The sequence below is a fragment of the Drosophila takahashii genome, chromosome X, assembly GCF_030179915.1.
Source record: "Drosophila takahashii strain IR98-3 E-12201 chromosome X, DtakHiC1v2, whole genome shotgun sequence".
NCBI lineage: Eukaryota > Metazoa > Arthropoda > Insecta > Diptera > Drosophilidae > Drosophila > Drosophila takahashii.
The window spans coordinates 21,564,576-21,592,311 of record NC_091683.1 but is presented as its reverse complement, the minus strand read 5'-3'; the positions used below and the strand labels follow the sequence as shown (position 1 = coordinate 21,592,311).

Here is a 27,736-nt window from a genome sequence, read left to right as displayed (position 1 = left end):
TTTTAAATGTACATTTATTTAAAAATAAAACAATTAATTTCACTGACCTGTATTTCAAAATTAAAATTATGAATTGTTTTAATTGTGCATTTATTTACAAACATACATTTAAAAATCTAACCGCTTTTGATCCGAATTTACTTACCTAGACCCAAATATTACGTATGCGACATGTGGGCCATAGCTGTGGTATTTTGCATACTCCCCAGGCATTTTTCGGTCGGTTAGGGTATTCCACAGGCGGGCCCTGAGTTAGGGGCACTCATTGGACCCTGCCCTCGTGCTTTTCAATTTACAAAATACGCCTCCAGCCGCTTTTCACGCGTCGCGCACTCAAAAACAAGCAAAGGAAGAGAAAAATGAAAATTAAAAAAAAAGAAAAACATGAAGCGGAAAAAAAGGGAAACAAAATACAAGAAAACGAAATGAAAATAGACAGGAAAGGAAAGTGGAGGCGGAGGTATACTTAGCACTCGGGAATCGGATTTCGATGGGTTAGCAATAATGGATATAAGAACTTGAACAAAGGTAGTTTGATGGTGAAGTTAATAATTTAAAAAAAGTGGTACGTTAAGAAAATTCAACTTTCGGAAGTAAAACTCTTATGAAAAGTCGATCTACGCCAATAAAGGCAGCTCGATTTCTCCCCTTTTCCACTGCATTTTCCATCCCCTTTCCCGATTAATTCGACGCTGCATTTGTAATTTCTTGAAAGGGTTTCTTTTATTCATAATTCATTACTTGGTTTACATTTATACTATTTTACTGCATGTTGGTTTTTTTTTTTTCAGAGCGACCCAACGGAACGGTATTAATCTGCCCGTTGCTCTCAAGTACCTACAAATAATTCTCTACATCAAGTGCTTTCTGTTTATTTGTCGGCCTTTTTTCCGTATCATTTAGGGACTCGTCTCCGCTTTTTTCGGTTTTCGGTTTTATTTTGCTCTTTGGATTTTCTCTTTCGATTCGTTAAATTTTAGCTTAATCTTAAGTGTGCTCGTTTCTTGCAACGCATTTTTCATGTTCATTTTCATTTTATTTTCGCTTTCGCTTCTCCGCTCCGCCAATTTGCCGCAATCATTCGAAGTAATTTTCTAAAAATTTTCAAATGACGAACGCCCGCATTTTCCTCCCCTCCTTCACTTACACAAATTGTATTTGACTATTTTAATACACCAAAAAAAAAACAACATCTATTTCATATTTTTTTTTATAATTTTTAGGTAAATATGTAATTTGCACGGCGCTTGCTGCTTTGGATTTTCATACGCTTATGCAGGAGTTTTTGAATGTTTAAACGAAATGGCAAGTGAAACCTTTTATTGATATAGAAGAATTTTATAAAAGCTCTTTTGATTCTAGGGAATCAAAGGACATTAATGTACAATTTAGTCAAAATGGAAGCGCTTTTTTATAAAAATTAAGTGAATTTTTGAGTTTTACGAAATCCAAAATTTATAAGAATTGTTTTCAAGGGAATTAAAGAAATTCTAGTAATCCAAAGGCTATAAAAGTGTTAAAACAGCGCGACAAGTAAAAAGCTAAGGGCGAAATAATTGCTGCCGAGTGTTTTTCACTTTCCGCTTTGTTCACACTGCACTTTCGTTTCGAACCAGTGTGACCACATGTCGCTCGTAGGCAAAGCAAACGGAAATCCAAAGCAGACGCCTTATGTATACGTTTGTAAACACTTTTCTTGTAGTATTTATCGTACTTTAGATTTGGCCTTTGCTTCGCACACACACTCCCTGCTTTTCCAGCTGAATCTCCAACTTCTTTCTACTCTGGCTTTTCTCCCCCCACCTGACAGATTCGCACTTTCACCGACTGCAAGTGTATCTGTATCTGTATCTGTATCTGTATCTGCTTTCGAGTGTGCGTTTGTGTTTGCCCGTTTGTTTGTTTGCATTTTCATTCGTTTTCCTTTTTTTTCCGGTGAAAAATTGACATATTTCGGTACTTGCAACTTGGAGTCGAGTCGAGTTGAGTTGAGTTTTCTTTTGGGTTTCCGCTTGGATTTCCGGCATTTCTGCCGGAGACACAGGACTTTGGAAAGCGGTAGCTCCGCAAACTTTTGGTTCAAAAATGTGGATATGGAGTTGGGGTTAAGGTGGTGGATTTTCAAGAAGGAAATGGCCAGTGGGGCAGAAAGCCAAACAACTGTTTCAATTTACTCTGATTTTGAAGACCAATTACGTGGCAGCAGGGAGTGTACTTCCTTCTTTGTTTTTTCTTTTTTCCTTATTTATGGATTAACAGTTTCTGGTTACTGTTACGATTACTGTTTTTACGGTTTACTAGTGCGGACTGCGAACTGCGAACTGCGGCTACTGGGGGTCCTTAGCCCAGGATCTTCTTGAAATAGCTAACCGTTTCCGGTTTGGTTAGCGAGCGTCGTCGATTTGGCTTGAATGGCGCCTCGGTTTCCTCCAGGAAGTTGTGTCGCTTTGTGGCCGCCTCGGTCTCCAGTCGGTGGCCCAGGTCGTCCTCCTCGTCCTCCACCTCGTCGCTGCCCATTCCGTTGTTATCCACCTTGAAGGAGCCCTCGTTTATCGGGTATCTGTACACTGGCCTCTCAGTGGTTCTTGTTCGTTTAGTTGCTTTTGCTGTTGTAGTTGCTGATGTTGCTGTTGTAGTTGCTGGCGTTGCTGTTGCAGCTGCTGCAGCTGCTGCTGGTGTTGATGTTGCTGCTGTGGCATTCGATTTGATTTCATTAGCTGCGGTTGGTCTTGCAGCAATAGTTGTTGCTGCTGCTGGCGCTTCACTGGCAATTACTGTTGCTGCCGTTGTTGTTGTCGATGTTGCTGCGGTGTCTTCAGCTACTTTCACGCTTGTTGTCACCTCCACTGCAGCTGCACCTGTTGTCGCTGTCACGGTTGATGTTGCCACTGTGTCTGCTGCTGCTGTTGCTAGTGTTGCTGGTGTTGCTGTTGCTGTTGCTGCTGTCAGTTCCTTCGATGACGTGACTGTTGATGGCTGCAATTCCGCTTTGGCCGGTGTTGTTGTTGCCAGTGTGGTTGTTGTTGTTGCGGTTGCATGCTCGCTGGCATGTTTCGCCGGTGGCACATAGTGCGACTTCACCAGCAGCATTGGCGGTATAAAGCGCGTATTGTCGGCGGACTCATTGACGTGCGTTGCATGTTGCTGCTGCTGCTGCAGCAGTGTTGAGCCTTCGTGCAATAACTGTTGCTGGTGGTGTTGCTGCTGCTGCGAGGGATGAATGGGATGGGCCATGTTGTTGTTGCTGTTGCTGTTGCTGCTGTCGGTGGGATGACTGATTGTTGTTGTTGTTGCTGGTGTGGTTGCTGCTGCTCTTGTTGTTGTTGTTGTTGTGGTGGCCATCGATGAAGTTGCTACTACTGCTGCTGGTGCTGCTGTTTTTGTTGTTCGTGGTGCAACCATTGTTGTTGGCTCCGGCTTCCTGGTGGTTGTTGTTGTTTCCTCCTCCGGCCGGGGGGTTGTTGTTGTTGTTGTGGTGGTCGTTGTTATGGTGGTGGTTCTAATGGTTGTTTCCGGCCTGCTCGTTGTTGCTGGCGCCTGCGAACTTGTGGTGTCCACGGCTTTTGGTGTGGTCGGTGGTCCTTCGGTTGTTGCCGTAGTTGCAGCTGTAGTTGTTGTTGGTCTCGGGGATGTTGCTGTTGCCGGTGCCGCCAGGGTTGTCGTCTTCAATGTTGTAGTTGTCGTTGCCTCAGCAATTGGCGACATGGTGCGCAAATCCTGCGGCAGGATCTTCTTCTTGTGCGGCAAGTGTTCGAATATCTCATTGGAGGCTTCGCTGTTGCTAATGTCATCCTCGTTGAGTGGCATTGGCATGCCCATGCCCATGCCCATTCCCTGCGGCAGTTGCTCCTCGCTGAGTGCCGGCTGGTCGCCCATCATCAGCTCCTCCTCGTGCTGATGGACCAGCGACTTGCGCGACTTCTGTTGCTGCTGCTGCTGCTGGCTGTGCTGCTGCTGCTGCTGGTGGCTGCCCTGCAGCTTCTTGGCAAAGTCCGGCGTGATCACCTTCTTGGCCGCCTTCTTCACCGGCTTGGGAACCAGGTCGGGAATGCGATACAAACCCGATAGCGACACGGAGCCCGGTGCATCTGCCTGCATTAGCTCACCCAGGCCGGGAACCGAAACGGAAACGGGCGCCACTGGCGGTGCCACCTCGATATTAATGGCCATCCCGGAGCGACGTCCGTAGTTGGGCAGCAGATCGATGTCGTTGTTCTCCTTGTTGTCGGTGCGAATGTTGTTGATTATCTGCAGCGACTTGAAGTGCGAGTTGGTGATGTCGTTGATGCGCTGCGCCTCCAAGCGCTCCTTAGGGCAGATCAGCTGGCGGATGGCTCGCTCACGATCCTGGCAAAATATGTAGTAAAAAAAAGAATAGTTAAGAAAAAAAAAAAAATTAAAACCAATTTTAGGAACGTATTAAAGTCAAGTATCATAATTTTAAATTATTTATAAAATCGCAAAACTATAAAATCAACATAGAAAAATAGTATTTCTCTGCATTAGGAAATTTTCATGAACTTTGCTGTATTTCAAAATTAAAATAGTAAAACATCTATTTACGAAATTTTCATGTATTTTGTGGTGTTATTCCTTAGGAAAATTAATAGTAACATCACAATTAAAAAATGTAGCAAAACTATTTTATTTGTTTAGGTGTAATTTGTTGTTATGTTTTCTTTCTCTTCATTGACATGTACAAATAAAACTCTAAATTGTAGATTTATATTTTTCTGGACTTAAAGTTGTTAGAGTGTCTGTCCCATAATCTCTGGGTTTTGGGTTCAAATCCCACTTTTGCAGTATAATTTTTTTTAAAGTTGATTTTAACTTCTTTTATTTTTTTTTTTTAACGAAAGTAATTCCTAAGTAATTATAATTATCATAATTCCTTAAAAAAATCATAGCTATTCCTAATAAACTGTGAAATAGGCAAACAAAATATCTTCCATTACAAGAAAAAAAAATATATGATACTTATAGGGTATATTTGTTTGTTTTTTCATTTAAAATTAATATTTTAAGATTTTTAAGATTAAGCCCACTGCCAACTCACCTCCTTGCCCTTGCAGGTGTGTCGCAGGAGTCCCTCCTCCTGGCAATTGCGGATGAGCTCGATGCTGGCCGTGTCCGCCATGTACTGCATGGTCAAATTGGGCATGTCCTTCAGTATGCAGGCATCTGCCCAGCTCGGAACTGCAGGTGGGTATGATGATCCATGATCAGAGATCAGTTAGCCTGGGATCCCTGGAAACCAAGAAATCGCGACTTACCTGGCATTTCGCAGAGGAAGGAGGCCGTTTCCGGTCCGCCGCAACGAAGGGCGTGCCAGCGGTAATCACGGATGGGATCGATGACGGCGCAGAGCGGAGCATCCATCAAGGGCAGGGATTCGGCCCAGTATCCAGTGTCGGCCACCAAAGGACGAGAGTTCCTAAGCACCACCCCGAAAAAAAGAGTTCAGATGAGCGGAAAAGTGATTTTTTTACCCGTTACTCGAAGAGTGAAAGAGGGATATGTAAAGTGATCAGGATCACTAGCCGAGTCGATCTAATCATTTAAAATGTTCTAACATTGTAAATGCTATTTGGTTGTGTTTAATATTACCCATCGAAATGTAGAAGAAAATTTTTCAATCGGACCATTCGTTTAAAAGTTATGACTCATAACTTATGAGCAAATAATGAAAAGCAAGCAGTGCAAGCAGTAGATTTACTGAATACATAACTTAATCTTCCTCACACTTCGCTTAGCTTTGTAGAGGGTATCTAGTAGTCGAGGGTTCTCAACGACTTGTAATCTTTTTATAGGTTTTCCGACATATTTATAAAAAATTCCTAGTTCCTATAAAATCGCTTAGAAAATAAATAAGTAAAATAACCAAAACATCCTTCTCGATTTCAATTTGTGCATCATGTGCACTTAGTGGAAATTCAAACAAACGAATTTTCAATAACTACGCGCTTGTTTTGTTGTTCCGTTTAATTAGTAATTAATATTCGAATGTACCTTTTATGATGCACCCTTCTTGATTTCAATTCGCTATTCTCTGCAAATTGAACCAAACTTTTAGAATAATTACTAGAATATGTTGCCCAATTAATTTATGAAATCGGATATGCTTCACTCTTTCCCTCGTTACTCGGTTGGGCTTTCCACATTTAATTGGCTGAAAGTCAAAGTTATGAAAGCCGATATCCGGCAGCCTCTGCATTATTATTTTATTTGCCATCCCTTCTCGATTTCACTTAGTGTATCATGTATGCTTTTTTCCACTTGGGAATAGCCCCCGGACCCAATAGCCCCCCATTCCGATTTCGATTGCGACTCGTAGTGCGATCTGTTCCTAAATGGAGGACCACTATACACATGTCGGCCCCAACAGGACAATTGTCACACAATCCCTTTCGGCTGCATCCCCACATCCTGTTTCGGTGTATCCTTGTGTATCCTGGTGCCATGCTTTTGTTGCTGGTGTTGATGTTGATGTTCCCGTTGCTATTGTTGTACTTACGACCACATAAAACGATCCGAGTTCTGCGGTCGCATGAGACCAATCCAAACGATGTCGTTCACATCCAATTCCCTCAGCAGGTCGCGCGTTGCATCGAATTGAAAACTGTTGTCGACTGTAAGGACACGGGACATTTGGAAAAACAAAACGAGAAAAAGAACGAGAAAAAACAAACGAAAAAAGGATGAGCATAGAGAATAGTTCAAATGAAAACGAGACGACAAATGGTTTTTATTTGTTCCACACACGGAGTATTTCTATTAAATTCGCCTCCTCCCTTGTTGTTTTTTTTTTTATATATTTTTCCTGCTTCTATTTCTATATTTTTGTTTTAGCTTTTTGTTTCTATTGAGTTTTTCGGCTGTGGAAAGCCATCAGCTCGATGTTACCCTCCAGTGACAACACAAATTGTTAACAAAACGCTGTTGAAAATTATTTTTGTTTTCATTTTTCCTGTTCTCTGGTGTCGTTTTCTGTTTTCTGTTTTCGTTCCTGTTTGCGATTCTTATTTAGCTATTGTTTGTGTTACCCCTTGTGTCACACACGTTCCTACATTTGCATATGCTGCCAAAAAAACAGAAAAAAGTACAAAAAATATGTGTGCCATGTCAACAAATCGACCCTTGACCCCAAAAAGATTTAACTGCTCGCCAAGTATTAATCAACAAATCCAGAAAGTAGAGCTTGAAAAAATGTCGACAGTTTGCTTTTTCTCGAAATTATAATTTTCTATAATTTTCAAGAATTATAATCGCAATGATTAATTGGGTAGTTTAAAAGTGATTCTTAATGCTAAGCATTTTATAGGAGAAATCTAAAGAATTAATTGGGAATATTTTATGCTGAAATCCTTTTTAATTCAAATGAATAAATTTGCTCTGTCTGACTTTTATTCGCTTCTCCCCTTCGCCGCAGCAAAGATCACAGGAACTTTTGCTGAAAGCAGATATATTGGCAACTTTCTGGTTGTTTTGGGTCATTTGAGCGACCGGCTGATTGTGATTTAGATGCACTGAACTGTTTGGCCATCTTTATCTGGCCAACGTTGACCCCAATCTCGACCTGGTACTGTTGTAGATCCCTCTGCACCCATGAACCCGCCGCCACTGCAGCGACAGCATTTGTCAGGAGGATTTATTGTATTATGAGGTCGGTCGGTCGGTCGGTTGGTTGGTTGGTTGGGTTGGTTTAGTTTGGTTGGAAAACCCTCCCTAGAATAGAAATGAAAAGCAAAAGCAATGCGGTAAACGAGGGGCAGAAGAGGGCCAGAGGTTGAGATTGTATGGCAAAGCTTTTGGGGTCCGGCCACATAAAAGACTCGACTGTGGCTGCGTCACTTTGCTGTCATTTCATTCATTTGCGAACCACAATGGCAACGTCCCTTTGGCATCTGTCTTTTGCACCCTATGCAACCCCCTATCTCCACTTTGGAGTCCTGGCTGCATTCGTTGCTAGGTGACACTCGCTCGTTGGCCGGACATTTGTAATAATGTGGGTTTACCCCCTCCTCGTCTAGGCTTATTTGCATTTTTTACTTCCATTTCTTTCTGGCATTTAGCAGGGCTTCTCTGGCTTTTTGCTGATTTTCCAAGCGAGTGCTTACCCGTCACTAGATTGGCATGATGAAACTGGCAGACGGCATCGGCCTCGAACCAGGAAATGCGATCGCGGAAGAAGCGATAGAAGACATTGAGGCCCTCCTGCGGCATCGTCCAGGTGTTGCTCACGTTTACCTGTGAATCAGTCGGGAAAAAAGAGAAGAGAAAAAGAGTTCATTTCGTTTTATTTGTATGCGAGCGGCGCACAGTGCGTATACGTTATGCATTAAGCATACGCCGCGTGGCCCGTAAAGCGTTTACATTTTTAATGCCCAAAGGGGGGCGGAGGTGGGCGGAGGTGGGCGGAGGTTTGTTGTTGGGTAGGTAGGACTCTACGACATTAAAAATACATACAACACACGCGCACATTTGCTTAGTGGGCTGCCAAAGGGGGGGTGGCTGTATTTTCTGGATGTAAAATCTGCTTTGAAGCCTGTCCCCATATATTTCATTAGGGCCAAACTGAGCTATATGGGGGAAACAGCTGCCGCAAAGCAGGATGCTCAGCCTCCCCATCCCTCCCTTCTTCCCTCCTCCAGAGATTCCAAAAATGTTCTTTGTAACATGCCGCGTGCTGAGACCGAGGAACCAAACGCCAGGGGAACCAACTTGGGTACTCCAGCTTCAGCCCATCTCCATTTCCATCTCTTTGCGAGCAGATTGGAGCGTCGGAGTGGAGTGACAGGCCTCGCTCTTCTACATTAACTAATTAGGAGCAGAGGCCCGGGGACGACGACGGTGCATAAATACCCGGCGCACTCTTGACTACAAAAATATGTACGTATATTTAGAGATATATGTACAAAGACGAGCAGCGCAAAGCTGATGACAAAGTGCGGCCAAAAGAAGGTGGCATTACGGTGGGCTTAACAAAACACTCTTGTCAAACGGAAATTTTAATAGCTGATTTCCAGGCGAGTGTGCCATATAATAGAGTGTGTGTGTTCCGGGTGGGTTTATGAAACGAAACATTTTCAATGGGCTTAAGAGAAAACTAAAAGAATCAAATGTGAGTTTAGCCGTTTTTCATATCATTAATGCAGATCAATGGAATTAACTTTTCTTTACTTTTTTTAAGTTTGATACATTTTATTATTATCATTTATTATAGAACTATAGGAACAGAAGGACTAAAGTTCGCTTAGGATAGTTTAGTTGGTGATTAATATTATTTTTATTATATTTAACAGTTTCGTATGCCTTTTTATTATTTATTTCTGTTTTATTTATTAATTAATATCTTTTTTACAGTATTTTATATTTTATTATTCATTTTATATATTAATATTTTCGAATTATTTAGACAGAAGAAAATTTTCTGGGTACTGCTTTAAGTAGGATTTGATATAATGCTTGATAAATTCAATATGAAAAAAATGGTAATAGTCTTTTAATATTCTACCACTAAAATAAAATCGAATATAAGGATTTTCCCGCCCTGTATTTAAATCGAGGGCTGAATAACCAGGGCAGGGAAACCCATTTTGAACAAATCAAAGTAGCCGGGAGGTTCAAGTTAATCCCTAGGAAGCTGTCACATCGCCGCCGGCGGCAGCCTAGTGAGCTGAGTTCCTACTCCTAGTTATTGAAACCTAATGCCGCCGGTCCGGGTTCGAATCCCGGTTGAACTAAGAGCACGGCACATAAGCAGACCTTATGTTGAGCTGAGCAAATAAACGAATTACATCACAGTGGGCGAAAGTCACCGGGACACTTCAATAGGTTTAAGCATAAAGTGAAAAAAACACAAGAATACACTCCTTTGTACATATAAACAAAAAAACACTTTTTGTATTTTTTTTTTCGTTTTTATTTTTTATTTAATAACTTAACATTTATTCCAATAATTACATTTAATCAAAAGCGCTGTTTAAAAGCCAACCTCTTTGGAATGTGAAATGTACGATGCATTAAAAAGGGATAAATCAACATTTGCATAATTAAAACACTTCCCGTATCCGCTTTCAGCCGTAAAAAAACAGTTAATTGCGATTCCTAGTAACCTCTTCAATTAAGGGGTTTTTTGCGGCAGCTGAATATAGCTCTCACCTTTTTTTCTGTTTTTTTTTTTTTAAATAATTAAATTTCTTTTGTGAATATTGCCTAGCAACTTTCTGGTGGCAGAGCTGAAAATTCTTGTGGCAGAGCTTTTTGGCCAAAAATCCAGTGAAATTAAGAAGAGTCTAAAGGAATGCTGGTCATAAATTTGGCAATTTTATTTCAACTTTTCCCGAGTTTGCCCCGCTTTTCCGAAACGCACCGTATATGCGGGGTGCGGCAGGCATTTCATTAACTTAATTAACATTTAATTGAAAAATTCAAAAAAAGCATCTTCTTGGCCATTGTGATGCGGGTGGAACGCGCGAGAGGGGGAGGCACTTTCATCTCTTTGGCGCAAAAAAATTCCATCAACAAAGAAATGAAATAAAAAACGCTCAGAGAATGGAGAAAAAGAAATCGGGGATGGCAAAAATTCAGGGAGTATATAACCATTTAATACATACAGATACATATATATTGAAGGCAACACTTAGCGCTGGATAAGTCACTTATCAGTCGATTAACTTTGTTTTTATATCCACCCGAGTGATTCATCTCCTTCACTCCGCCTCTTTTTATCGCCCCACGAAATACCAATTTAATTTACCCACAGCAATTGCAGTTATTATGCATACATAAATACTTTTATGGCCGTGTATAAACATATTTATTTATGACTGTTAATATCTTGATGGCCAATTGCTACAGCCTTTCGAGACCGGCTACAAATTGGTATTTATACAAATTCCACTTGAAATGGAAACTAACGCATTAACACATATGCCCATGTGTCCTTTTGCTGGAATTATTAAAAACGCAATGAAAATGGGTGAGACATTCAATTATTAACATGCCAAATATCTAGGTTGGTAGTACAGATAAAAGTAGGTAAATAATCGAATGTACATTGAAATAATCGTTCAACAAATGCAGCATTGGCTATAACCCATAATATCCAGAGGATATTTAAATTTATAGTTTATTTTAATAAATTATAATTTAAGTATTTATAATAAGCAAAAGAAAAAAAGTTGTTTTCCTCAAGGACTCGAACCCCTAACCTTCAGGACAAGAGTCAAACTCTCTTACCTCTGAGCTATTCAAGGCTTTGAAAAAATCAAAAAATGCTTTGACTGTTTCGTTTTGTTGTTCTGTCATCCTTTTCCTTGAAATCCTATCATTTATGACGTTTAACTCAATGGCAAAACAGATGCGCCATTCCTTAATGCAAGTGAAATGCAACTTATTGCAGCTATTGTTGCCGCTGTTGCTCCTCTAATAAGAGTCGCAATCTAGCAACAATAGCAATTGTTGTCCCAGTAATAGGGGCAATAAGTGCAGCGTAATCATCTTAAAGTATTACAGAATCAATGTCGTTAGTAACGCAAAATCAATAGATACTTGTACCTAAAAAAAGAAAATAAGAAACAAAAAAATAAAATAACCCCAGCCAATTATTTGTATTGGTAGCTTTAAAAAAGAGAAGATACTGAATATATCTTTGTAGAAAATATTATATAATTTAATATAGCTGGTTCGCCAACTTTTCGGGCAACTCTCGAAAACATATTAGAAATATCAGCAGGGACTAAAGCTGCACAAGTGCAACTGGAAGTGCAGCAGATGTTCTGTTGCCGCCGTTTGTTGACTTTTAAAAATATATTTTTTTTATATACATATTTTTTTCCTTTTTCTTTGCCATATTTTTGCTTTTCTTGTGCTTTTTGGCGAGTCTCCGCAGCAACTTGCTGTGCAAACAATTGCACGATTGCTACTTCTTTTGCGGCGCCGCCTGCTGATGTTGCTGTTGTTCGTGGCAATGTTGCTGCTGTTGCTGTTGTTTGTCTGCTGTTTTCCCCCTAGTTATGCTTTGTTTGTAATTATGATGAAGACATCCTGTAGAAGCGCGGGCGGTGCGAGTACAAATTAAACAAAAGAATAAGTAAAATCACAAAGCGCTGCAAAAGACTTCTTTGTGCTTGTATAATTTTTGTATTTGCATTTTATGAACGAGGAAGAGAGCGGCGAACTAGTTAGTGAAATGCATCCCTCCTCGTTTCTTCCCCGCTTTTCCCCGCTTTTCCCCGCTTTTTTCCCCTGACAACGCAATTTGCCGTGTGGATTTGCCTTAAAAGTGCTCTGTTTGCACCTTTTAATCATGGGTTTTTATTTTACTTTTGCGCCGGCGAGGAAATTAAGTACTTAGTACTTGAAACCGAACATTTAGTCGAGCGGCTATAATGAGATCACAAAGTTTTAAAGGACTTGCAATGCGATGGTTATGCATTTTAAGAAGTTTCTTAAAAGCCTTACACAAATAAGTGGTTACAATATGCAAAAAGAATAAAATAAGAAGAGAGAAAGTTAAATCGAGTACCTCGACTATCAAATACCCATTACTCAGCCGAAGCGACTGCTGGCACTGCTTGAATTTCAATATTAGCTCATAAGTTTTTGATGAATTATCTAATTTGAAAATTTACCCTGCGTATTAAAATAAGATTACCTTTAAACGCCTTTAGGAACTTGTTTCTCATCTCGAGTATCTTGGTTATTTCTTGTTTTAACTCCTGCTACATTACATACATTTTTCCTTAGTTACTATACAGTTAAAACTGTATTATTTGCATACTTCCCCCGGCTCAGAGCCAAAACAAATTGTGAATGCATAATGTGAGTTGATTCATCCCTTTTGATAACGTTAACATGCCCCACTCCCCATTCTCTGCTCACCTTCGCTGTCAGTCAGCTCAAAGGGAAATATTTTCATTTTCCTCTCCTTTATTGGCTTTTTACCAAGTACTCGAGCGATTATAATGGAGCTGGGATGGTGGGATGGTAGGATGGTAGGGAAAATGGGGCTGAATGAGAGGGCGGTACTTTGGCCCGGGGTGTCAACACAATCAGCGCCTGCGGCACCTTCAAGTGGCTCCAATCTTTGCCCGAGTCGTGCGTGAATCATAAGTATCTTGTCCCGCTACAAGCGACTATATCCATTTACATATATATTCAGCCAGTCAGCCAACCAGCCATCCACATATATGCAGATATATGCTAATGTGGCTGCCGCAAAATGGGGCGCGTTTAAAAATCAAATACGCCCGATGGGTTTGCATTAGCAATCCTTTTGATATATTGGCATATTTTATGCCACCTGCCCTCTTTTTTTTTCTTTCCCTTTCGTTATTTCTTGGCCAAAATTGTGTCACAAAAGCTGGCAAGTCAAGCGGCTTATTTATGAATTAGCAATGTGATTTTTGAGTTTTATTTTTTATTTTCTCTGCACATTTTTTGCGCTCACCTGCCCTGGGAGCTTATGTTTCAGATGATTTACACCCCATAAGGTTGGCCATTATGCTAATGAAGCGTCTGGAGCGGCGGAGAGGGACGCCCCGGCATTATGTACCTACTTTTATGGCAATAATTTCTGCCCACGGTGCGTATGAGCGATGGCGGTCGAGGTGAAAAAAAGAAGAGTGTGTCTTTTGGGGCGGTAAATGGGAACAAGTTAGCAAGTTAATATACCCGGATATTCAAAACCAAAATTCATGGCACTTAAGAATATTTTTAATATGTAATCATTACATATTTATGTTAGAATAAGAAAATGTTTACTTAATTTCCAGTAATGTAGGTATAAGTGTTAAATAATAATACTTTTTTTTTTGGCTTTGCCAATATTTAAATTATAAAATATTTTACTAATTTTTACTTTTCTATTTACATTATTTGCCAATATTTATATGATTTAAATATTTTTATTAAAATGAGAAAATTTGTATTTAATTTTCAGTATGTAAAAAAGTATAAAGTAAATTATAATACCTTTTTTTCGGCTGTTCTCTTTGTCAAAAATGAATTATAAAATATTTTTTAAATTTGTATATTTTTATTTACATATTTTTTTTAAATGAAAATAGATGACAAGGCCAGCCGATAGCTGCAGCTCGTGTTGGAGTAGCTCCTCCGTTAGCTGCTCAATTTGTCGATGCTGCGTTTCGAGCGTCCTCGAAGTACGTCAAGTGGCAATTGTGCAGCCAGCCACCCGGCACCGCCCACTGACACCCCCCTACCACCACCTGCAACTTCAACCCACCGACAGGTGGTTTAGAAAAGTGGGCGTAGGATATATAAATAACGATGACGCTGGGTGGAAGGGAAAAAATATATGCAGAGAACAGAAATAAATGAAACGAGAGCGTGACCCGTCGCCTCGTATAAAATATATCGTGATGTCACATTGCCACTGCAATGTCCTTGGCAGGTCACCCACCACCCCCTAAGGCGGAAAGGCGGAAAGGCAGACAGTGGGACATGTAATTGTAACAGACTGTGCCAAAAACAGCGGCAACAAAGCCGTTTTTCTACACCCCCTAACCTCCTGCCCATGAGTACCACCCCCCAGTTGGCCAACAATGGACAAGGACGAGGGATAACACCGCACCACCACCCACACCACCCACTAGCCAAAGGAAAATGGGAAACGAAGCTGCAGCTGTCAACTGTCGCGCTTGCTTACATGCACGGAAAATTTATTAAAATTGAAGACAACCTGCACTGCAAGTCAGTTTGCACGTTTGTCAGTTTGTCACTGTGCCAGTCAGTCAGTCAATCCATCAGTCAGCCATTCAGTCATTCAGTCAGTTAGTCAGTCTGCAGATGAGTGTGTGACACGAGGGCTTAAGGGGATTAAGTGGGGGCGAGATATTCCGGGAAATTGCAATCTGGCCAGTCAATCAGCAAGGTGAGACAAATGGAGAAATGGGGAGAATGCTGCAATGAGGACATCTCGATAAAACGTATGCAAGAAGCTGTCGAGCCAATAAAGTCCTTGGGGATCAAGAATTTAGGGCCTTTGAAATGAAAGATTACTTCATTTTAAAAATAAATTACCAGGTGACCAGTTTCAGTTTTACTATCACAAAAAAATAAATAAATCAAATATTATTATTTTTGTTTAAAAAATAAGAAATAAAATTACATCTAAATTAATAATAATTTTAATAAAATGATAAAAATAAATAAAATAATAATATTTCATTTGGTTTAAAAACCGTCAAAAAAATACCAATAAAATTCTCAAAAAAAAACACACACACTTTCTTCAGTTTAAAATTGGGTAGGTATATTATCTTATGGCATTTTTCATCTACAATTTCTGATAATTTTATAAATTAAACAAAAAACCAATTTCTTTCTAAACTTGAGTATTCAAGACCTTAAATGATTTCCAGATTTGTTTCATTTCTTTCAAGCATTTTTTTGGCAGCGCCAACAGCCAACCATTAAGGAAAATGTTTTCCCCTGTGAAATAAGATGATTTTTGGGTTAATGGGGCCGCCGAGGAGATAGCGAGCAGAGAAGGACATGGACAACAACATGTGTTATGGGTGCAGCCCCAAGGATAACATCGTAATTTGTTGTGCATCGCCTAATCCTTGCGCTACTTCCGAGCCAATGTGAATTATGCGCACTTAAGTCAACTCTTTGCCGCACCCCAGGACACGAACACATCCAAGCACATCCTGCCACCGCTCGTCCTGTTCGTGTGTGTGTGTGTAGAGTGTGCTTGTGTGCGAGTTTTCCACCGCTTGTATTTTTGCAACCAGCTTAAAAGATTTTATCCAGCAAAAAAATAAAGAAAAGAAGAGAGGTGGCAAGTGCGGGGGGTTTTTAGGTGCTGCAATTCTCATTGCCAAGACGTTCCGAATGGCAGCTGAAAAGAAATTAAATTTCTCTCAGCGCAAAAAAGCCAGGGAAATGAGAGAAAATGCCATGGAATGCGTTGACAGGTGCCCTAACTGTTATTCCAATAGTCAGGCTAAGGAAAAATAGTGGGGCAATAAACCCCAAATCAAATAGAACCAATTTTAGCTTACCGTAATCCCCACACAATTATTCGGCTAACCACTAAATGTCTCGCAGTGCACTTAACTGGCAAAAGAAGTAAATCAAATTGAATCCCATACAATTATTCAGTTAACCAAAGAAACTCAGAGTGCACTCAAAATAGCTCAGTAAAATAATTATAAATAGTCAGTCAACTTTTAACTGTTACTATTCATAATGAATTTATAACAATAAATTAAATTTATAATTAATAAACAATTTAAAGAAATTTAGAGAGATATTTTAAGCTGAATTTCTTAAATAAAAATATATAAAATCAATAACAATTTTAGTTTTATTTTTTTTTAAGAACCCATTATTTCTGGCAGTGCAGCCAACTTGACTGCAGTGAACTAAGCTAAGCTGAAGGGAATTCGCTGGGGAAGCCCAGCTGAAGCAGTTAAAGTTTCTAATTGAAATTGAAACAGAGCGGCGGACAACGGACAACGCTTAACGGACAAGAAAGCTGCTAGTTTCTGAGTTCGGTGGGTTCGGTGTTGAGGGAAGGACGACACTGAGTTAACCAGGGGATGGCTAAAGATGATTGCCAGGAGGCAGGACTCGTGCTCCTTCTCCTCCTCCCCCTCCTGCTGCAGCTATGCAAATTGATTAGCGAAAATGAAATCCCAGGCAGGCCAGAGGGGCGGATAAATGGAAATGCGAAATGGAGGTAGTGCAGCAAGAAGGCAAGGAGGAGTTTCTGGGGGAGCTTTACGCAGCATTATCCTTTCTCAGCGCAGTCTTCGCCGTCCTCCTGGTTTGTCATTGGGTACACAGGGTGCCCGGGATGCCGGCTTTGTGTACTCCTGGACTCCCCGGATTGGCATCTGTTCAATTTACAAAATGTGCTGACAGCCAGGAGCCCTTGAATTAAGGCAGCATAAATAAATATCAAACGTCAGCACTGAATAAAACAATTCGATTAATTATTAAAACACATTTTAAACTGCAAGCAGCTTGTAAACTGATTTTAAATTTAAACATTTTCTGTACTATTGTTAATCCTGGTATTATACAATTTTTTTTATTTATTTTAATGTGAAAAGTTTTATACCTTTGCATTTAAGCCAACAAATTGAACCAGACCAGTTGCATTTTATATGTAAGTACACAGTTGCCCCAGGAAAACCTGGCCGAAAGCGGGTGAGAAGTAATCTCTGGCTAAGTTACTGCTGTTGGCGACTACCGACCATCGATATCATAAAGTTTCCGATGGAAAGTTGATTGCGGGAGATTTAAGTTTGCGAAAAAAGTGCTGATAATCCCGCGTCGCCCCCCCCCCCCCCTCCCCCTCTTTTGACCACCCACCTTCAAGTTGGCAAATCGTTGCATAAACTTTTGCCAGCTCCAAGGAAACTAAGTCCTTCCGCACCAAATCCCAAATCCCTGCAGGGACTCTTCGATGCACTCCCCCCTCTTTTTTAGGTGGAACACAGAGGGAAATCCAATATCATGGCCTAGATAAAACTTGGACAGCTTGCGGATTCGCTTCGATTTCTAATTAAAAGCGCAGAAACTTTTGGTCCGCAACATTTTGGCCAGATGATCGCAATCGAAATTGTCGCACATTATGCAGGGGCTGCTCGGTTGGTTGGTTTGCTACAGGGGGTGGTACAGGGCGGATTGGCCATAAAGCAACCGCAACATGGCCGAAATGAAAATGTGCAGCGGAGGACAAAAGCGAAGGCCGAAAGCCAAAAAGTCGCCTGGGAAAAGTTTCTCAACTTTTGTCACATTTAATTAACATGAATCAATGGCTCATCCTGTCGAGGAGGGGGTATTATTTTGGGGCTGGTACACAGGGGCGTACACGGGATTTTGTGAAGGGGGATTTACACATGGATTTCAGGTACCATTTTAAGGATCGGCATCGACAAAATAAACAACAGCAATATTTTTTTAAGCTATAAAACCACTTTTTTTTATAATTTTTTAAAAATAATTTCCACAATTCTGCCGTTAAAATGTATATTTAATTTTTAAAAATTAAAAAAATTTACTTTTTATAATAATTGTAGTTAACAGCGTAAAATATATTGATCGAGAATAGTTTGTATTGTAATAAGTTTTCTAAATATGCTATTAAATTCGATTTCAGTGTAACTATTGCCTAAATTTGTATAACCCCCATCTGATGTAAGCCCCTGGTATTAGCAGGGGGAGGGGGACCGAGTTCAATGCTCAGGCACGCAAGCCAAAATTTATTGGGCACCCCAGCTCGTCTGCAATAAACTTGAAATTTTCATGCCAACGACTCATTTAACTTGAGCACTGAATTAACAATTTATGCGAGTGTTTGTATGGGCTTTGTATGCATATGTATATGCTGTGTATGTGCATGTGTGGGTGTGCGGATGTGGGTGTGTGAGTTTTATGACTTAACCGACACAAATTACTTAATGCCGTTCGTTCTTTATTGTTCAATTATTAAACCAGGCCTAAAGGCATAAAAAAGTTTAACACACACATTAGATGTGTTTTTTTTGTGCTGTTCTTGTTGTATTTTGGGCTTAATCAGGCAGCTTGCCAGAATAAAAGTGGGGAAAGTGGGAAAGTGGCCCGATTAATGGGCCAGCATTTGTTATCAATGATGCCCAAGTGAACGATAATGTTTCAACAACACAGGGATGTGGCCCAGATGGGCCGCTGAAAGGGGGTGTGGCCATCCTTCCAGCCGCCCAACTGCAGACTCATCATCATTATCGTCCTCATTATCGTCCTTGTCAATTGCGATTATGTTGATGTTTATGCGAACACTGGGAATAATGCTGAAAATGTTCGGGGACTTGGGCTACTAAGGGAAAAATGATAGTACAAACTAACATTTATGGCAATGTTTTAATATTCCGTTTTCCATTCATTTTGGTTTTTTTTATTTTTTTAATAGAAATAATAAGGGGGGTGTAACCGAAATAGCTAGGTTTATAAAATCACTTTAAAATGTCAAAAAATGTGCCTAAAAGTGTGCAGTGAATAAAGGATAGTCGTCTTTCTGTATGAATTCATATCACTTTTGGATTAAAAATATATTGTTGCATACTTTTTGACACCAATTTGGAAATTTAAAAGTAATTGTCATTTCTTGTGTTCTATTTGGTTTTATTTTTAAGGTTAACATGTTATTATTATAATTATAGTTACAAACTTTAATTAAAATGTACAACTTTTTTAACCCCATATTTTCTAAAATGTTCCCTAATTTTTTTCCAGTGTCATTCATTATTGAGGGCTAATGTCCGACACATTAATATATGCTTGGGTCAAACTTTGGGCCAAGACCAAATTCCCTAAAATAAATCCGCCTCACAGAAGCGACGGCTGCTCCTGATGGGGATGAACATATTTTATGTCCTGCATCCTTTTAAGGACTTTCCGCCTGCGTTTTAGTGATTAAAAGCACACACACTCACTCACACTCACTCTCACACACACGGGCGAGCACTTTTATTTACTGTTAATTAATTCGTAATGTAATCTTTTTCGCAGTTTTTCAGCTCTTCTCGTTTTTTTTTTTTTAACTTTTTTGTATTTTTTGTTTTATTTGCATGGCTCTGCAAATGTGTACGTGTCACAAAAGCCCACCTGTCCCAACTGCTGCAGCTTTTTTTCGAGACGTGGCAGGACCTCAAAGCGCCAGCTTCTAATTTGCTGCTAAATGGAAGCGAAAACGCTTTGTTTGTGCATAACGAGGCGTGCAGTGGCCCAAACAAAAGGGGCACAAGGAAGGAAGGCGGTCGGCAGAGTGCGGGGGGGATCGCTTTTGTCCCCTAGTCAGCAAGGATGAAGACTGCACTTTGCCCGCATCCAGCGAAGGACAAGCCCCCACTGAACGGGGTCAAAGGGCGTAGGGGGCGAGGGGAGGAGGGGGCGAGGCTTTGGGCGTGGTGGCAATCGAGTTGATTACCACGCGAATGCCGAACAAAAGACAATGGCCCGCAACGAAAGGGAGAAGGGGGGGGCTTTGAAAAAAAGAGTGGGGATTGGTAAAACGAAGGGGCTTAGAAAAAATGCGGAGAGCTGCTAAAGGTCCACGTGCCAATTGCTTCATTACTTGCACATTTTCAACTCAATAACATTCGCCCAACCCCCTTTGCTCGAAAGAAAAAAAAACTCCCTCGCAACAATGGCGAAAACGCAGGGAAAAGTGCTATAAAAGTGGTGTAACTAAGGTGCAGGAATTTCACGGCTATAAAAAGTAGAGATTGCAGAGGAGCTTTATTAACTTTTAAACTTAATTTGACAAGATAAAAAATAAGAAACGCCAGAGAATTGGGATTTCACTTATAAAGGTGTCCGAAAGTATGCAATTGAAATAAGAAATAAAATATTGTTGCATACTTTCAGACACACTTACAAGGGATTTTAAGAACCACTCTGCAGAAAGGCCATTTAATATCCTTTGTGGTATATATTATCTACATACCTCCCAGTTTCCAGAAACAATCAATGTTATGGGTAATTCCACATATTCCACGCTCATCTCGTTGGATACCAAAGTGCAAATATGTGTATTGTTTATCCTCGTTAACCTGTGTCCTGGCCACACACACATACATACACACGATATCTATGGGGGATCCATTGCGGCGGGCAAACATTTGCGTAACCCCCGAGTTGTCCATTCGCTGAACCCCAACCCGAACCCCTCCCTTTTGGCCTGGCCTAACAATTTCTTAATTACGTTTGTCAACATTCGAGGATTGCACAACCGACCACAGAGCAGCGCAAACATTGCCGCACCACCGATACGATACCACTGCATTCCGATTCCTATTCCTATTCCGATTGCCAATGTGCAATTCCCGATGCCATTTGCCATTTGGCATTCAGCATTCCGCAATGGTCTGTATTTCTAATCGGGTTAATCACTCGGCGGCCGAGGGACCAACAAAATGCCACGGACCAAGAAATAATTAATTTATATCAAGTCGATTGACATTCGATCGGAAATGAAATTGACTCATTGCTTTATTTATTTATTTAGTGCGAATCGATTTAAGAACAATATATTTGAAAGTGAAATAAATCTTTATCTGTGAAAATTATAGAATTTTAGTTTTTTTTTGTTTTATGATTTTATCTTTATATAAATTAAAAAAAAATATTATTACAAATTATGTAACAAAATGCCAATAACAATGTTAAGTCGGGATATAACGATTTGAAATTACTTTTAATAGGTGCTTAAAAGTATGCAATGGAAATACGAGCGAATGGTTGGGACTTGCAGAATCTAAATATATAGTTACATACTTTTAGACACCTTTACAAGGGATTTTTAAAACGAAGCTTCCAACTTGAAAATCATTTTCGGTTGCATTTGTCTTCTGTTGTCTTCCCCTGAAATATATATACGCATTTTGGGAAATCAAGTCTGTAAGAACTGCTCAAGAAGACAACTCGCAGATTGGCCTAAACGATGTGTCAACATATCTCAACTATCTGACGCATTTCCCCATTTTGCATTCCGTCGGAAAGTTTGTCTTCGCTTTGAAGCTTTGAAGCTGCCGGCAATCAGCTGATGAAGCTGAATGCAAACACTTTTCAACTTTTCAATAGTCGGGGTGAGGCGAAGATAACGCAATTATTCCAAAGTTCCCATGCCGAAGAACCAGAGGAAAAGCCCACACATTCCGGCACACACACACATTGGCTTTCGTGTTGAAAACTCCGTCCCAGAACGTTGCTAATTTCATAAATTAAGCAAAATTAACACGTCATCGTGGGACATTTTTTTGCTTCTTCTTTTTTCATCATACATATTCGGTGAATATTAAAATTCAACGAGGCCAGAGTGCTCATTCATATTTTCACTCGGAACTCAGAGCGGCAGGACGAAAACACTTCCATGGCAATCAAGTTTAACCAGAATTTCCCACTTAAGCCTTCAGCTTCAGTAAAATGGGTTTTATTTTTTTTCGCTTGGGTTTTTTGGGTTGGCAGCTGCCTCTGGTCTCTCTGTTACTTTTACCTCGGTGCCCCAGTTGACCTGGTTGCCCATTGTCCTTGCTCGGGGAATATATATATACGTATATGTCAACTATTTGATGGTCCATCTGTTTATCCGACTGTCTATCTGTCATTCTGTTTGTCTATTTGTCTTTTTGCCCGTTTGTTGGGCGCCAACTTTGTTAATGTCCTGCCGGATTGTCTACAAGGCTTAGTGGATCCATTTCATTACTCGGCATGTGGATTGTGAACTTTAAGGCCAACTAAATGTGTGCACTTTAAAATAAAATATAATACATTTGGAAACAATAACTTAGGGATGCAACTTTTACATGCCTTAAAGCTTTAAATATATTTTTCGTTTAGAATTTTCCAGAAAACCCTTCTTGCAACTCATAAAATTACAGCTTTCACTGCGTTTTTTGATTGACTTCAAGGCTGGCCAACTGGAGATCACAATCAGCGAGGTTCTTGGGGGGATTTTACCAAGGTTTTGGCATGTGCCAGTGGTCAAGGTTCGACATGCTAGGCTGTTCACCCGCTTTGCGGTCACTCAGTGGCTCATTTTTACCGCATTCCAATGCGATATCCGCTTCCGGTTCCGCTCTCCCCCGTTTCCTCATCCCATTTTTCTTTTTTCTGCGCTTTTTTTTCAGCGGGTGCGAAGTAATTGGCTGCGAAAATGCTGCCATAAATCAAACCGATAATTATGTGGGCGACTGCGCAACTTTTTCGCACCAAACCATCATCAGAAAAAAAAAACCGAAAAGTAAAATCCAAAAAAAGGAAAGCCAGGCTCATTTTGATTGCCGTCCATAAATTATGATTTGATGTGCGAAATAGTTGGGCGCCAAAAAGGTTGGACTGCCGGTGGTGGGTGGGTGGCTGGGTGGTTGGTCGGTAGGTAAATGCAGCTCAAGGTCGTGGTGTTTTTTTCTTGCGCTTTTTCCTCCATTCTTTTTTTTTTTGCCGTCTCGCTTTGGCGCTTCTTTCTGTGTCTGCTGGGCGGCCTTCGCTGGTCGTCCTTGGGTGGGTGGTGCTCTGGGTGGCTTCCAATTGGAATGCGGATGCGGAGAAAGTGAAACTGGAGCAGGGGGAGGGGAATGGGAACTCCATGCTCCATTTTGTGGCCGTGGCATGATTAATTGCTCATTGTTGCGGCGGCCACATCGTAAATTGCTTTCACGTCTCGTGAATCTCGTGTCGGGCGCACGTGAATGCCATGAATAAGAGCGGAATGAAACGGAATGGAATCGGCCTAAAACGCTGTCAAATGGCTAAGGATACACTGGGAAAAGAAAAGCTATTTGGCCAGGCTCTGTACTAATTTATTTAAAATGTTATTGGAATAATAGGGTTTGATCTATAACCAGATATTATTTTTTTGTGTTATCAAAATATTATTTTAGTTTTATTATTTTGTAAAATATCAAATTAGCTTAAAAACTTCCAAGTAATTGCAAGTATTTATAAAGTGAATTATTCTGTAAAAACTATTAAGTTAAGCTACTTTAAAAGAATTATGTTTATTTTTATACCTGTTACCCGTTTACAGATTTTACAAAAGTGTAAATGCCATTTTTTTGTGTTTGCTAAAAAATTTTAATATCGGATCATTCCTTTAAATATTTATAATTTTGTTGTTTGTAAAAATTGTATTTTTTGTAAGAGCTTCTTTTACAGTCTCCATATTTTTCCCCAGTGTGCTGAGCCCAAATTTCTCAGCTCATCTCATGTCATCCTGGCTAACGTTTAAGGCGTTCCGCATTGTTTATCTTCCTGCCCCGTAGCCTTTCCTTTTTCCTTCGCCCGGCTAATGTTACATTATTAATGCATCTGCATGAAGCTTCCTCAAGCCTTCGTATGTAAATTAGGGCCCAGGCCAGGGCTTTCCCCTTCCCCCTGCTGCTCTCCACTTTTCTCCCGCATTTCCCGGTGCCAAGACGTGCCCCCAAAAAAATACAAAAAAAGGGCCAACAAGATGGGGAAACCAAAGCAAGAGCAATTCGTGTCTGTTACTCTAGAAGTGATAAATGATTGAGGGAATATTCGGATATATCGCAAATCCAGGCTATGGCTGCCAAACTGGATTTGCATCAGCCCAATTTCCGAACGGAATGGCAGCCATTTAGTATGCAATACAAAATGTATTGTTTGCCGTGTCAAATCATCATTTTACAACTACTTCACTCTCCTCACTGACCCCTTTTAGTAATTATTTTTTCGTTTTCACATTATTATATATGATTTTATCTCTCGGCAGACTCGTTAGCAATTCCCCTTTGCCTTTGAGCAGATTAACGAGGATAATCCCCGGACGTGTTCATTTGGCAGCATCATTAGTACTTCAAAAAAAGAATTGTAAAATGTAAATTTAAGTGTTCTCACACTTTTTACCTGTTTTTATTACAATTACTGGCCAACCCCCCAAAAAAGAACTTAAATTGAGCCAAAAATCCTTTATCCTTATAAAAAGGAGTTGCAAGAGTCCTTAACCTTTTAGTTCTGGATAAATATGAATTCTAGATACTTTATTATCATAATAATCAAATCAGAGGCACTTATTCTGAGTACTGGATGATTTGTTTGATCGTATATCATTCCCATTTAATGTTGTTGAAAACTTTCCCCCGATACGAGTACGAGTACGAGTACTATCAAAGTTAATCCCACAAAGTTTGCTCCAAATCGGATTATATGGAAGCCGTAGGACCGGCCGCCCTGCAAGGGTATTCGAGGCTAAACTTTCTTTCTTATAGAGTTCGGCGCCGCTTCAACTGCGGTTGCTTTTGCTCTGGGTATTTCACTTGCTGTTTTTCCAACCTCGCAATAGCAATCACGATAATAAGCATAAATAAAAGGGCCAACAAAAAAATTACACAGCCATAAAAAAGGGCAAATGGCATAAAAGCGAGTGAGAGAACGTGGGGGAACCCCAGCCCCTCCATTACCATTCGTCTTTGCTGGCCAAGTGGAAAGGGCCAAATAACCCGGACCAGACCAAACCCAACCCAAGCAGACCCAGCAAACAAACAAACAAACAAACGTCGAGAATGAGAACACAAACAAGTTTTGTAGTGGGTTGCAACCGCTGAACAACCTCGTAAAAACTTATTTAATTTGTGATTTATATGAATAAAATTGTGTAGTAAATTCCCTGAAATTATTCATTTCGCAGCGCTTACGGGCGGGTGGACAGTTCGAAACAGGACAACCCGGCCAAAAGAAAAAAGGAAGTTACAGAGAAAAAAGTTGGGAATTTTTTGAGATTAATTACAGGATTTTTTGTGGAAAACCAAGGGAACCAATAAAATTTTGAGAGATTTTAAAATCGCGCTGGTATACTTATCATTTTCATCCAAAGTCTTAAAATATTTTTTCAGATCTTTTGTAAAGATTAAAAATAATTTGTTTTATTTTTCTTTTTTTTGTGGTACCTAGAAAAAATATTGTACATTAAATGATTAATTAACAAAAAGGCGAGATATAATGAAAAAGATTTCTTCTAAAATTATAGCAACTTAAATGACCCAATATTTATTGGAAAATTACTCCTAGGTACCATAAAAATCTCCCATTTATATTTCTGTGTGCAATTGGCAAGCTAAGATGGGGTCGAAAGGATAAACTGAGCACAAGACCAAAAACAAGAACGTTGCCAAAATCAACTGCTGAGGAGACGGCGACAACGGCAACATCAAGTGTAGCAGCAACAGCAATAGCAGCAACATCAACATCAACGACAACAGCAACACATAAAATTAAAAGAAAAGTTTTTGCTGGCTAACCAAAGAGTTTCACATTTTTGATTTACTCTCGGGCAGCAGCAGCAGCAGAATCGCAACTTTTGCGCATATAAATTTGGGCCAAGCGATGGTCAGACAACTCTCCTTCCGCTTTCTCCTCCCCCCGAAAAAGTCCCCTTGCCACAAAACAGATCCTAAATTATTTTAGTCCCCCCTCCCCGAAACTTGCGAGTTTTTTTGGGGTGGTTTGGGGGGTTTCGGGATTTCGTTTTGTTCAAATGATTTTCGATTCCCAACTAACCGCAATTTAGTCTGGGAATATCTGAGCTGACCCCAATTGGAGCGGTAAATTGCGGGGGTTTCGTCTCATGAATTAAGCAGTTTGCAGATCTCCGGATGAGAAGTTTCAAAACAGACATTAAAAATAGCTCTTGACATTTATAGCCATCGATTGCCCTGCAACAATTTCGCAATTTATTAGCATTTATGAATTTATTCTCGGCGTGGCAGGTATTATTTACAGAAGTTTGTGGAATAATTTAATATACATTAGGTGGCCGTATTACAAAGTCTATGGCTGCGGGCCTTCTGCAAAGTGCTTGTGCGTGTGCCAAATGATTGTTTTTGGTTTTGTAAAGTAACTTTAGATTTAAATGCCATGGCCCCGAGACACTTGAGCTTACGTAGGCCAAGAGGAAAATATGAAGAGATTGTCGTTAAATTGGGGAAAAATACAAAGGACAAGTAGAAATTGAAATGCAATTAACAGAATGATTTGAAAGTCATTGGGTAAATATTATAATTACTTGGAGTATGTGGTAATTAAAGGTACTTATTGTGTTTTAAAGGTTTTAATGATTTAAAGAAAATATTTCAGTTTGTGTAGATGAACATCCTGTACTTACGGCTCTTGCATCGCAGCGCATTCCTAGGCCGATTACCAGGCAGAGTCCCAGGAAGGACACCAGGCAGCGGGGTCGCAGCATCTTTCGATCTTTTTTTGGAGTTTCGGTTCGAAAAGGATAACCACCTTATTTTTTTATGTCTTGGTCTTTACTTTGCTTTTGTGTATGTTCTCGAATTTTTGGCGCTCACTATAAAAAAAAGGAACAATCAGGTTGACGGTTGTTCATTAACGCATCGGCACGGAGTTGGCGAAAGGATTTTTATATATTTTATTTTGTTGAGGTCCTTTTAACCCCCCCTCGGTCTCTCTCCCCCCTGTTATCCTGGCTACCCCCCACTTTTAATATTTTTGCGCTGTCCACGCAACAATAACAAGGAATAAAACATTTTGCCGGCGCCGCGGCGACTTGTTTACTTTCACTACCACAAGGACTCTCACACGCACACACACACAAACACACCCATGCTCGCAGGATATGACAGAGAGAGGAAGAGAGAGACAGATAGACTCGGGTAAAAGAAAGCCTTTCTAAAGGAGCCCCAAAATCACAACGAACCGAACGCGCGCGCGGCACGAATTGTTCTGGCGCCTCGACGGCGAAACGGGTCCTTTTTAATGTCCTGCCACGGCGAAGGCGGAGGCGAAAGCTCTGCGGCGAATTCGGCTCCCTGCCGAGCGAATACGAGTTGGGGCGAAGCGAATGAAGTTTATAAAATGTACGTGACTGTGGCTCGCTTCGAGCATGAAGTGTGTGCTAAGCTTTGCTTCTAGTAGAACCCCCACCCCTCCTCCCATCCCTTTTTTTTCCCACTCCCAAACTTCCACACCCCTGCCCCTTCTTCCCTTTCGCCTGTGCATTTGGCACAAAATGCTCAAGGACACTTGCCTAAAACTCGCACCAGACCCAAAACCAACTTGTACACCTGGAAAAACCTTCGGGCGTTTCAATAAAACGCAAATCATTTTGTATTTTTGAAATATATTAAGACCATTTTTTTTAAGAATTTTAATTTCGAGCTTAATCAAGATTCTAAATTTATGCCTTTCCTTATAGTTTATCAGAAAACCGGAGAAAATCAGGACTGGCACAAGA

General features: G+C 40.3%; 1 protein-coding gene across 1 annotated transcript; it reads right to left on the bottom strand.

The window, feature by feature from the left end:
• Positions 1 to 2,328: 2,328 nt before the first annotated feature.
• On the bottom strand, positions 2,329 to 26,825 carry LOC108065675 (uncharacterized). Its single transcript, XM_017153767.2, has 6 exons — positions 26,642 to 26,825; positions 8,118 to 8,247; positions 6,515 to 6,629; positions 5,274 to 5,434; positions 5,057 to 5,196; positions 2,329 to 4,347 (listed from the first exon to the last, which is right to left on the bottom strand). The coding sequence occupies exons 1-6, from the start codon at positions 26,720 to 26,722 to the stop codon at positions 2,341 to 2,343; spliced, it is 2,634 nt and encodes an 877-aa protein (XP_017009256.2). The 5' UTR covers positions 26,723 to 26,825; the 3' UTR covers positions 2,329 to 2,340.
• Between the last annotated feature and the right edge of the window lie 911 nt (positions 26,826 to 27,736).

Coding starts and splice junctions, on each gene's coding strand:
- LOC108065675 (XM_017153767.2), bottom strand. CDS start 26,722: ATGCTGCGACCCCGCTGCCTGGTGTCCTTCCTGGGACTCTGCCTGGTA. Junction 8,248..26,641: donor TGCGCTGCGATGCAAGAGCC/GTAAGTACAGGA, acceptor ACTGATTCACAG/GTAAACGTGAGCAACACCTG. Junction 5,435..6,514: donor TCGGATCGTTTTATGTGGTC/GTAAGTACAACA, acceptor GGTGGTGCTTAG/GAACTCTCGTCCTTTGGTGG.